At 62.4% G+C, this 12,466-nt stretch overlaps 1 protein-coding gene across 2 annotated transcripts in view; it reads left to right on the top strand.

Annotated features, from left to right (window-relative positions):
- MXD4 (MAX dimerization protein 4) overlaps positions 1–12,466 on the top strand; it is a 13,277-nt gene extending 811 nt beyond the window's left edge. Inside the window, exons 3-6 of one of the 2 annotated variants that reach the window (XM_040489505.1) lie at positions 1,818–1,847; positions 7,596–7,710; positions 8,709–8,871; positions 9,130–12,466. In XM_040489505.1, coding sequence (XP_040345439.1) covers positions 1,818–1,847; positions 7,596–7,710; positions 8,709–8,871; positions 9,130–9,287 — 466 coding nt within the window. In that variant the 3' untranslated portion in view covers positions 9,288–12,466. The remainder of the gene's footprint in view (positions 1–1,817; positions 1,848–7,595; positions 7,711–8,708; positions 8,872–9,129) is intronic. The other variant, XM_040489514.1, reaches the window with a different exon arrangement.

Consider the following 12,466-nt stretch of genomic DNA (forward strand, 5'->3'; position numbering starts at 1 on the left):
GGGGTGAGGGGTGAATAGTGGGGCAGGAGGGTGACATGTGTGGGGAGGCCCCACAGTTGCCAGAGCTCCAGGAAGGGCTCTTGGGGACAGTGGTTCAGCAAGAGAGGCCTAGAGCCAGCCTGCTGGGGCTCAGGTCTTACAAGGACGTGGGTGGAGGAGAATCTACCTGGAGGCGTTGATGTGGGGTGTGAACCGGTGATGCCAGGAACGTGCTTAGTAAAGCTCCAGCTGTGGGTCCACCCCCACCCCTAGCCCCAGTACGAAGCATGCATAAGACAGGGCGTTCCTGGACCCATGTTACAAACCCCCCAGGAGGCTAGCACAGGTGTCTGGGAGGAGCCCCAGGCGGGGCTCTGGGCCTCTCTCCCTACTCCCGGCTGGCCAAGGAGTGTTCCTCTCTCTCCAGGATGGGGTCCAGCCCAGACTGTGAGGGGGTGGCCAGGCCGGTTGCTCTACACTGAAGGACACTCCCTGACCCTTATATCCTTCACACGTGGGCAGACCCACGCTGGCGGGCTGTTGTTCAGGCCTCGAGGAGCCTGACAGCTCTGCTCCCTCCTGGTCCTGGCCAGCCCTGACAGGGGTCCCAAAGCTCCTTGCCCAACCCTTGTGACCAGCAGGCCCTTGAGCCCCCCCAGAACCCAGGTCTGGAGGCTCTCCTCAAGCTGCATGGTTTAAGGGGGGGCCATGAACCATGGTGGATAGCAGAGGCACGAAGGCTGGGCAGGCACTCCAGCTCGTGGGGTGGGGACGGGAGACACCTAATCCAGAGTTCCTGGAGCGGGAGAGTGAGGGCAGGCAGGCAGAGGTCAGCAGAAGCTCCAGGAAGGAGTGAGGGGTGGGGGACACGGCATCCAATCTGGGTGTGCCCCGAGGTGGCCGGAGCCCTCTGCTCACATGGGAGGGAGCCTGGCAGGCCTCGGAGTCCTGGCTGTCCGTGGGGTCCCTGCCTGGACTGGGAGAATGATCTAGAACGGGGAGATTGGCTCTGCTGCGTTGCTGCTCTGCAGGGCAGATGTGGTGGCACTGCCCACTGGAGTGCTCAGGACTCTGTACCCCTGTCTGAATGGGCCAGATGGGCAAGGCTTGAACAGCAGATGGGGCCACTGTTCCCAGAGAGGCCAAGACCATGGCCCCAGAGGGAAGCAGAAGGGCCAGCCTCAGTGTCCCTCCTGCCCACTGGGCCAGGAAGCATCCAGGTATCAGAGCCCTGGGCTGAGGGCTCTTGGGCTGGGTCTGCTCTGTCCCTCGATGTCCCCGCTGGTGTGAGCTGTGATCTTGCAGGTGGGAGAGCCCAACACGGTGAGGATGTTGCTATGGCTGGGGTTGTCAGGACAGCACCACCCTGCGTCCTGAAGTCCTGGCCTCTGTGCTCACCTGCGGCTGGGTCCCTGTGACAGCTCCTGTGGCTCGGCTCCAGAGACACCGCTGGCCTCCGGGAGTGTGGGGTGGAGAAGGCTGGTGGCTTAGTGCCTGGTAGACCTTGGGAACACAGGGTGGGTCAGTCGTAGAACCTTCTGGAAGGGGTCCTGGACCTTCCTGCTGGCAAGAGTCCCCACATGTCTCACTAAGCAAGTCAGGCAGTCCTAGACACCCCTGGACATGACTGCACTTCTGTGTCTCCTGTCCTTGTCACTCAGTGTGAGGTTCCCCCAGCCTTTGGTCAGCAGTGCTCACCTGCCCAGCACTCCCCATCCCGAGCCGTCCTGGGACCCACACCCTCCCTGCCACCATCTTGCAGGTTCCTGAGTAGAGCTGTCATTCTTGTGCTTTGGTGGTCAGCAGAGTGAGCTCTGTCTTTCTGTCTCTCTAAACAGGTCCTCACACAATGAACTAGAAAAGCACAGGTAAGTGATCCCCTGTCCCTCCCCCCCAGGCCCCACATTGGCCACCTGACATGTCCTACCTATCCTTCTGCTGAAGGGATGCTGTGGCCGCACCCGCATCCGCCTGCTGTGCCCTGGGTGTGGCCACCTGCACTGCCAGGCCATGCCCTTGCTTGGGAAGGGTCAGTCTTGAAGGAGGAGTCAGGCTCCGGTCTCAGGCACTCCCGTGCCAGCAGGCAGAGACCGGGGCCTGTGCCCTGCTCATGAGAGCTCAGGTGGGGGTGAGCGGCTAGGGACAGGCCCCCTGTGCTATGTGGCAGTCAGGGCCAGCTCCCTGGAGGAGAAGATCCATCTAATTCGGGGCATTTGCTGCCCTTGGGAGCAGCTTTTGAGCTCTCAGGACACTGGCCTCCAGCCAGGAGGGTTCAGCCCTCTCAGTCTGGGGTTCCTTAGTTTAGGGTCCCTTGCACTGTGGGGTGTGCCTTCCAAGGAGCTCCCACTGGTCTTATCTGGGGGCAGTGGGAAGGGCAGCCGGGCTCTGGCCATGTGGGCCTGAGGGAAAGCTCCGGGCCCAGGCTGGATCCCGGGACACCCACCTGCCAGCTGCAGGGCCCAGTCTGCTCTGGGTTCTCCGAGGAGTGGGAGGGCTTGGGGTGAGAAGTGGGGAAGGGGCAGTACAGCCGGCCCAGGTCGGCCCCAGAGCCCTCCCAGGTGCCCCTAGCCTGGGTGCTACAGGCCTTGTCGTGCCCTCGGGGGCTCCACGACCCTGCACCTTCTCTGACGAAGGGACGAGACACAGGCAGGCTAGGCCCTGCCGACAGGTGGCCTTGCAGCTGGTCTTAGCAGGGTGGTGCAGCTGTGGGTGGGTCCTGGGATGCCTTGTGGTAGCTTCTTCCTGACCTTCGCTCCCATCTGTGAAATGGGCCAGTTCTTTCCTTCCTTCTTGGGTCACTATTGGGCGGTAGTGGGGGTGTACGAGGGTAGTGGGTAGTGTACAAGGTAAAAACTCTAGCCTGTCCTGGGAAAGCTTGGAGCATAGCCAGTTTTCTGTGCCCCCCTCCCCCTCCGGGGACGCCCACAGCAGCGCCAGCTTCCTCTCCCCTGGGATCCAGCCCTCGGCTGGGTGGGCGCTGGGTGGGGACAGGACGCTGTGTTCTTTGGAGGAACCGTACTTCCTGGACTGGTCCTGTGTGATTGAGGGGTTCCCAAGAGACCGTGGAGGTGGGGCAGGTGTGGGGGCCCTGGGGTTCCTCCCAGGCTGGAAGACATGGCCAGCCTCACTGGGACCCAGGAGCCTGGACAGGCATGTGGGGATGCTCTAGAAAAGGCTTCCTGGGGGTGGTGTCTGGAAAAACAGCCCCTCAGTTCAGACAGAGGGGATGACACGAAGGGAGTATGGGTGGCAAGGGCATGGCTGCCTGTGGAGGGGTTCACGTTGCTAGCCTTGACCCCTACAACTGCCCCTTGGCCTCGGCCTTGGCCTCAGTCACCTTCTCCCAAAGCGTGCCCCTAGGCTGGGCCTCGGGGGGGCTCTTTCCAGACACGGAAGCAGGACAGACAGGTGGCCTGAGGTCCATGTACACTCCCCCATCCCGATGCGGGGCGTGTGTTCCTGGCTGGCCATGAGGGGCCCACAGTCTTGGAGCTTGAGACCTGGTCAGGCCCCGGGTCACAGCTGTACCTGTGCCGATGCTGGATGCTCCTGGCTGCTGGCCACGGGCAGGAACGGAGCAGCTGGCTGGGTCACCGGCTCCGCACATTGCCCTCCCTGGAGGCGTGCCTACATTGGGCCTGTGGGGCATCCCCCGGCGTGTTCTCCGAGCCAGCCCGGTCAAGCTGAGGCCCGCCCTGCCCGTTCCTACCCCGTCCTCCCTTCTTCTCTTGTGGAACACTGCTCTAGTGTTCTGCTCCTCACCCCAGGCCTGGGGGTCGTGGAAGTCAGATGTTTCTTGGCAGGATGACCCCCCCCCCCCCCGCCACCAGCTCAGCTCCAGGATTTAGGTTTTGTGTGTGGAGGGGTGGGGGGCCCTCTGCAGGGGCTGCCATGCCATGTCTGCCTGACACAGTGGCTCACCGTCTCTAGAAACCCCACAACTGGAAGGTGCGGGAACACATGAGGGGAGAATGGGGCACCCTTGCTTCTCCTCACACCTGCTGAGGGAGCCACAGTTTGGTGCCTCTCCATGCTGCCTCTCCTCGGACTGCCGGGCCTGGGGTGGCCCAGAGCGTGGCCCTGTGGAGCTGGGTCCCTGCCCCTCGGGTGCCGGGGGATGCGGCATGGGAGCCCTGGGTCTTCCTCTGAGGAGCAGGGTCTTGTGGTGGGAAGCGGGCAAGGCCTGGGTCAAGAGCCAGGCTGTGGCCGGCTGCCAGAGACGGAGCTGCCGTTAACAGACTGCAGTGATTCCCAGAGGCGGGTTCTGGCCCCAGAATCCACACAGGGTTCCTTCAGGAAGTGGTGAATTTTCAAAGCTCCCAGGAATGCCGGGGACAGCCACGGGGCACTGGCAGAGGGCCTGCGGCGCTGTGGCAGCCCCAGAGGAGGGCTGCAGGGCCCCGGCACCCCTTCCAGCTCCAGAGAGGTCATGGGGCAGCCCGCTCCCCACAGGGGTGGGTCGTGGGGTTCCTGCCCGGGCCCCACAGCCGGCGCTGGTTCCCACCCCGCCGAGGCTGCCCTCCTGGCCCAGCGCTCCTCTGGAGCTGGGTGGGCGCGCTGTCCAGTGGTAAACGTTGCACGGCTGTGGTCCAGCGGGCTCTCCTTGTCTCTTGAGAAGCCTCTGCTTTGGGATTTCTAAAGCAGGCCGTCCACGTTCCTCGCTGACGCCCGTGGGCCTCCCTGGCTCCCCCCTCAGAGTCAGCCATCCCAGGCGGCTGGGAGGCCGCACCTGCTCCCTCCTCCTCCGCACGGATACTAACTTGGATAAGAATGGGACCTTGTCATCTGCTCTTTCTAACCTGACCTTTCACCGGACACCACGTGAGTGTCCACCTGTGTCGTGCATTCCCCTCCGCCTCCTGGTCCCAGCGCCCGCACGGGCACGCGTGCTGCCTGCACTGTTAGGGGCGGCCCTCTGGTTGACGCAGGCCGGGCCACAGCGAGCGTCGGTAAACGTGCATCTTTGCATCCGTGGGGGGCAGTCCGGTGGGACCCGGATCCTACAAGTGCAGGTGCTGGTCAAGGGTTTGGGTCACCACAGCGGCCCTCAGCGCTGTCGTCCCTGTTCGCTCTCCCTGAACAAAGCGCAGATGGGCCCATGCGCCGCCTGAGAGCCGGCCGGTCCTTTCCAGTCTGGCCCAGACGCCCGCCTGCCCGCCCTGCTTGGTCCTCAGTTCCTAGAGTGCTGGGAGACCGACTTGGTTTTGTGCTAGCTTAGCAGTCTGTGCTCTGCAACTTGCCTGTTTGCGTCCTTTGCCCGTTTTCCACATTAAGATACTCCTCTCTTTGTTTTTGATGTGTATGAGCTCAAAATGTCACGGATACTAACCATTTGTCTTTTATGTGTATCACAGATACTTTTCCACTGTTGTTCGTCTTTCGGCTGTGTTTTTTCTTTCTTGTACAAATGTCTCTTTCTGATTGTAAAAGTAATATGTGGTGTTTTTTTTGTTTTTTTTTTTAGCGTAGAAAACTTGGAAAATATAAAAACAAATAACTAAAAAACACAAACCGTAAAGCCAAAGAAATAAACGTTGCCAACCGCATCACCTGGAGACGCATGCCTCCTGCTCTTCATTGTGTCCTGTTGAGTCTCTTGTGTGCGTCTGCTGTTTTATTTTTTTAAACAATACTGGGTGACCTGTCACACACGTGGTTCCGTACGCTGATGTTGTCACTGAGCGTTTGTGACGCAGGAATGTAGAGCACACTGAGAGGATGGTATGGTTGTCTCTGGGTGGTGGAATCTGGGCTACTTTTCTGCTGATCGGCAGTTTCTGATTTTGCACAAAGATCACGTGCTGCTTATGTAATTAAGCAGCAAATTGTAAGAATTGCCATTTGCTCTAGAGTAGGTGGACAAGGGGACCCCACTTGTGAACTTAGCACGGATGGCAGGACAGGAAGGCCCCCGGGGGGGAGGGTGACGCTCTCATTGCCGACCCCTCCTTGAGCACAGAGTGTGGTGTGCAGCCTGCCCCTGTGTTCCTGGCCCCGTTTTCAGCAGGGCAGAGGGGATGCTCCACCCACTTGGAAGTGAGGGAGCGGAGGTTCCCGGACTCCAGGGGGTCATGCATGCCCCCTTCCCCAGCCCTGTGTCTGCATGGAGGTGGGCGCTCATCTCTGAAGGTCCTCCAGCCTCCAGTCAGAGCATGGGCTGCTCCGTACGTAGGTCCCTGGTGCCTGGGCTGCTCAGGTCCTGGCCCCGTGTGGCGTTGTGGCAGAGCATGGCGTCAGTCCTGTGTCCTGGAAGTTCTTCCTAACTCAGGCCCACCTGGCCCACCCTAGGTGCTGGGGTGCTGTGGGCTGGGGTGCGGGGTGGGGAGGTGCCCTCTCAGTGGGGGTGCTGTGTGGACAGGGGTGGCAGACGTAGGGCCAGGGGGGTCCGTGTGCAGCCAGCCTTCCTCCTACAGGGCGGGGCTGTTAGTTGCTGTTCTACAGAGGGGGTCCTGCCCTGCACCCAGCTGCCCCCTCTCTCCCCAGGCCTTGGATGCCCCTCAGAAGTGGCCATCACTGCCCACTCTCCTCCCGGGCTCTCTAAGGCTAAGCAAGGCTGTGGCACATAGGGGATAGAGGTGAAAATAAGAGACGGCCACGGTTGGCACTTGGAGGGAAGGGGCATGTGCTGGCTGTGGTGACTGGGGAGTCGGGCAACAGGCTGTCTCACAAAGAACTCCTATCCCTCGCCCTCAAGGGTCCTCCTTTCAGAGCGGAGCCCCAGCAGAGCATCGCGGCTGGACAGCGTGTTGGGGCTCTGGCGCCCTGCACGTACTGAGGAGGGGCCGTCACGTGGATGGGGCAATGGCCCCAGGCCATCGCGGTGGCCACAGCGTCCTTTAGGATGCACTGTAGTCACCTTAGTCTCTGCCAGCCTGCCCTCCCCAGATGAGATGAGCCAGGAAGGCCGTGTTTCTGCAAGGGTGGATCCAGGCCAACCGCCCCGCCCCCGCCCCCAACCTGAGACCCCTATGTCAACAGTGCCACTGGCTCTTAGGAGTACAGTTTTGTGAAACTCTGCCTTCGTCTGCCTGAACACAGGGACGAAATCTGGAATGAAGCTGTTTCTTCTAAGGGAAACCAAATTTGGGGCGGAGGGTCTGGTCCTCAGCCCTCCATGACCCCAGTAGACTTGTGTTTCTGTGGTGACGTGACCAGACACCACCCTGAACTTGGCAAGGTGGAATGCCAATCTTGCCCCGGGCCCCCTTGGACCTCTGGGAGCAGTCTGACCAGGACCCTAACCCTGCTGTCCCCGGTCGTCCCCTGACCTCCTGGATCCACTGTGGAGGGTGGTGACAGCAGGGTGAGCCAGGGCTCTGAAGGCGGTGCCTGGCGGTGGCTTTCTGAGGCCCTGAGGGCCGTGGTGGGCTGGCTGCACGGGCCCTGGCCATAGGCTCTCCTCCTCTGTTGGGGCATCCAGAAGGCAGGTGCCTGGCTGCTCCGGGGAAGCTGCCAGCCAGGCTGGGAGGGGAGCCCTGGACCCTCAGCAGGTCCGTGCAGGAGTCTGGCTGGCCGCCTCTTGTGCCCTCAGACCTCCCAGGCCTCTCTGCTGCCATTGCCATTGTCCCCGTCGGCTGTGCCACTCTGGCCTGACGGTTCTGTCTCTCCTCTTTCAGACGAGCCAAGCTCAGGCTCTATCTGGAGCAGCTCAAGCAGCTGGTGCCCCTGGGCCCTGACAGCACCCGCCACACCACGCTGAGCCTCCTGAAGCGTGCCAAGATGCACATCAAGGTAAGTAGGACGGTGCCCCCGCTGCTGCCCCTGGTCTGACCCCATCCCGTCCCGTGCACCCTGGGGGAGTGACCAGGGGGCGTGACCAGGGGGCCTGAGGGGAGCCGCCTAGCAGGTGCACATCGGGGACCCCTGGGGGTCTCTGGTGGTAGGTGGGCGGTGCTTGGCCATGGGGGATGCTGAAGGTTGAGGTGGTCACAGGCACGTGCTGGGTTTTATTGGGAGGTGGGGGGTGGGTAGGAGGTAGCCATGCCAGGCTGGGGGAGGTGTGGTCCTCGGGGGCCCTGGGCTGTGAAGGGGCAGCAGCTAGAAGGAGACGTGGGGCCAGGAAGGGCAGGATAGGAAGCCGGCAGCCCAGGGGTTGGGAGGTTCTGGGTAGAAGGTGGGGTTGGTCTCCTGGGGTAGGCCCCCAAGGCCTCGAGACAGACCTGCTGGTTTGGGGGGGGGGGGATCTTGGGACACTTGGGCAAACCAGGGTGGGTCTCAGTGTCCTCAAGAGATCCTCAAAGCTCCCAGGCCAGCACAGGCGGGGGGGGGCTGGAGCTTTGAGAGAGGTAGAGTCAGTGCCCTGGGGCCTCACAGAGCAGCAACAGCTCCAGCAGGGAAGGTATGGAGAGGGAAGAGGGCAGGCAGGGGGTGAGCGGATGTCAGGAGTATGGGGGACAGGGGGGGCAAGACTGCTGAGGGCGGCTGTCCTCCAGGAGGTGGTGCTAGCCCAGGGCCCACGCGTGAGTTGGCTCGGCCAAGGTGTCTAGTGGCTGTGGGTCGTCTGGAGCCAGTCAGCACACACAGAGAACGGGCCTGGAGGGGTGAGGAGGGGGCTCATCGGGACTTTGGGCCCCATGGGCACTGGGCACCCTGTGGCCCCTGGCCGGGGGTGGGGGGGGGTGCGGGATGAGAACCCGCCCCTGCACCCCAGTTCCTGGTAGGGGATGGTCCCCGGTCCCCCCATCCCCGCAGCTCACAACTCCCCCCCCCCCCCCCCCCCCCCCCCCCAGAAACTGGAGGAGCAGGACCGCCGGGCACTGAGCATCAAGGAGCAGCTGCAGCGGGAACACCGCTTCCTAAAGCGGCGCCTGGAGCAGCTGTCGGTGCAGAGCCTGGAGCGCGTGCGCACAGACAGCACAGGCTCCGCCGTCTCCACCGACGACTCGGAGCAAGGTGGGGGCGTGGGAGCGGCCCCTGGGTGGGGACGATGGCCGCTGTGTGTCCCCGGCGCTGTCCGAGCGCTCCGAGTGTGGTAGCGGAAGTGGTGCCATGTGGAGGGAGAGGCACAGAGGCCGGGAGCCCCATCCCTCCCCCACGCCCCGCCCCCGGGGCCTCTGCGTCCTCCATGAAGGGTGGACATCGGCCCTAACTCTGAAGGGGGCCCCCGGCCGGCACCTCGGTTTCTGATCCTGCCGTCTCTGTTCTCCCCAGAAGTGGACGTAGAGGGCATGGAGTTTGGCCCTGGTGAGCTGGACAGTGTTGGCAGCAGCAGTGACGTGGAGGGCCACTACAGCCTGCAGAGGGGCGGCTGCAGCGACGGGGGCTACGGGCCCCCCTGCCGGCGGCCTGGCCGCCCCGGCCTCTCGTAGGCCCAGCGCCCTCAGCTCCTTGGCCCGCCTGCCTGCCCGGCCAAGCGTGCCAGCCCTCCAGTCCTCGAAAGCCTCTCCGCGGGCCCGCTGCTGTGCCATTCTGGAAGCTCCAGCTGCCGCCTGGGCTGCCCGCCTCCGCCGCCTGCCGGTCAGGGCCCACTGTGCTGCCCACCCCTCCCAGCTGGGCAGGGACCCTTGCAGGGAGGCGGGGCCCAGCTCCCACATCCCGGAGCCCAGCGTAGCCGCCCACGGTCTGTTCTCAGATTCCTAATCATTCCAGAAGTATTAAATATCATTGCTGCAAATCCCGGCGGGCACCGTGTGAGGGGCTTAATGACCACTGCGGGGAGCTCAGACCCCAACCCTGGATCCCAGGAGAAAGGAAGGAGTGGACCGAGGAAGGAAGGAAGGCGTGGCTCTCCGTCCGTCTGTCCATCTGTGTGTCCACGTAGGCTCCTGAGGCCTGGATGGAGGGACCCATGAAGGGCGGGACTCGGGTGAGCACCCTGGGGCAAGTGGGCGGAGAGGGGCCTTTGCACCCCACAGGTGTCGAGCAAGCGCTGGGCTCCTGGGGGCAGGCCAGGCCCCCCCTTCCAAGCTTCTGCTCTATTAGGTCCCTCAGATGTACACACGCACATGCCTAGGCACACACGCCCACACGCGCATACACACACACACACACACACACACATGCAGACACACATCGTCACTGGACCCAGAGGATACACATCATGGGGAGGTAGGCCTTCAAGGGTCATCTGGGCAAGTTCTGGTCCCTGGCCTGTGCCTGGCTCCTCCTCCCCACCCTGGCTCACTGGCCCTGTTTGCACTGGGCAGAGGGCTTCTCCTCCTGGCCGGGGCTGGAGTGCGCTGGGGACGGCAGGCTGAAGCCACTGAGGCCTCAGGAGGCTTTCTCATCTACCTTTGAAAAAAAAAAAACAAAAAAAAAAAAAAAAAAAAAATTGCTGCACTGCCCAGCAGCCCAGAACAGGGCTCCCAGGAAAGAGGCTTTTTCCCAAAAACAAAAGAAACATTTTTAAAAGAGAAAAAAGCTCTAAAGACTCCCCGCCAAGTGACATCAGCGTGTGCCGCCTCAGTTTCCTGTACGAGATTTTTGTACTCTATTTTCCTAGCCGTTGCTGTGTCCTTGTTTGCTGAGGGGTGGGAGTGACCCAGCGTCTCAGGGACTCGTCTTGTATGTCACCTTCGTCCAAGTGTGCCTTGTGTCCCGTGTCTGGCCCCGCCCCGCCCACCACCACCAGCATCTCCCTTGTGGCTCAAGGGGCGCCCCTGGCCTGCCCAGCACGTGCCCTCCTAGCTTCCTCCCCAGGCAGCAGCCCCTCCCAGCAGCCTCGGCTGGCTTCCTGCCGGGCCAGGTCGGGGTGGGGGGGCGGGGGGATCGTGCGCAGCTTTCTGTCACCTGGCCCCCTGGTGACCCAGCACCCCAGTATCGCTGTGCCCAGGGCCTGGTGAAGAGCCGGCTAACCAGAGAAATAGGTTCTCAGCTGTACCCAGCTTGAACCGTCCCTGCTCCCCTGGCCTGGGGTGAGGGCCCCAGATTTCAGAAATAGGCAGCTGATGAGGACAGCCCTTCGCCCTGGGTAGCCAGGCCGGGGCCTTAGGAGGCTTCTCCTGGCCTTTTGTTCCCGAAGCCCTTGTCCACACAGCAATATTTGGGTGGCGTGCTGTGGGGCCGCCCCGCCGCAGTGTCTGCTTCCCTCTCTGGTGCGTTGTAACCAATTTCCAGACTGGGGGTGGGGGGGGGGGGTGGAAGCTGGTGTTTATTTTCGGTCACGCTGGTAGACGCGCCAGGGTGAGTAGCCTACTGAGGCAGAAAGGGGTTCCTGGAAACGGCTCTGGCACAGAACCTGTCCTGCAGAGGCTCAGGATGGCGAGTGGAGAGCAGGCTCATGGGAGACAGCGCAGGGACTGGGGAGACTGTCCAGACATCTTGCTGGTGGTTGCGAGGGAACCTGTTCTGTCCTGTCTCCTTCCAGTGTCACTGGGGGTCTAGAGTGCCTAGGGTGGCTCCCGTCTGCCCGAGCACGCCCACAGAGAGCTTCCTGTGAGCATCTGACGCACTCCGAGGCAGGGGTGCGCGAGTCGAAGATCCTGCTGTGGGAGGCACAAGTCCAGACCCCTGGGGCGGTCTGTGTTCAGAATTCATAAAGTACCAGCTCCCCCAGTACCCCAGCCAGCAAGGTCATCTCCAGGTGACCAACTGTGGCCCTCCCTCAGCTGACCTCTGGCAGCTCAGCCTGTGGCTTCTCAGGCTGTGGTTCCTACCTGGGCCAGGGAGTTGACCTCACTGGCCACCTAGGGGCCTGTGCTCCCAGAGGCCCCTCCCTGCCACCAGCAGACACGTTGGGGGTGGTCCTCGGGGCCAGGGTGTGGTGCTAGGAGTTACACATCCATTCTCTCCTCCCTCTGGCCTTTTGCACAGGTTAGCTGTTGCTGGTGGCCACAGAGACCCAGAGGGGGCCCTGCTGAGGCCGCGTCGGATAACTGAGCACTGTTGAGTCTATAGAAGCAGATGGGACCAGAACAGGGTTGCAGGGGTGCCTGCACTGTCTATCCGTGTGCCCTCCCACACCTCTGTGGGCCATTGTGGCACTGGGTGGCCAGGATCCTGGAGTCCCAGGCTCATGTTTGGGTCCCCACCCTCACTGAGAGGTGGCCCCTGTACACCAGGCCACTACTGCCTAGTGCGGGCCCAGCTGGCTGGGAAGACTGCAAGAAGGCTTCTCTTCCTTGGAGCTCTGGGTCCACCTTTGCATTTTGGGTCTGGGAGGCCCGGGGCCCGAGCCAGCTCTCTTGGGCTGATGGGGCTGTGTGCCCAACTAAGGCCCTGAGGACCCGTGCCCTCCTGTCTGCCCCAGACAATCCCCATCTGCTGAGCGAGGCAGGCTTCCCCCACTCTCCCACCCCCTGCCTCTCTGGATCAGCTAACTTGGGGACCCCTCCCCATAGCTGGGCACACAGAACTCTGACCCCGGGCCACATCTAGGGCAGGTTCTGTGCCAGAGTCTGGGGCTTCCCGGGGGGCGTGGCACTGGCCAGGATAGCGTGTTACAAGATCCTCACCGGAGAGAATTGGGCCACCCACCAGCCTGTTCACCGGGAGGGACTGTGCTGTACCATTCTGTCTTTGTAATATAAATACAGATTTTTATACCTCA

Source organism: Herpailurus yagouaroundi, unplaced genomic scaffold (genome assembly GCF_014898765.1).
Source record: "Herpailurus yagouaroundi ecotype Mexico unplaced genomic scaffold, PumYag 28, whole genome shotgun sequence".
Taxonomy (NCBI): domain Eukaryota; kingdom Metazoa; phylum Chordata; class Mammalia; order Carnivora; family Felidae; genus Herpailurus; species Herpailurus yagouaroundi.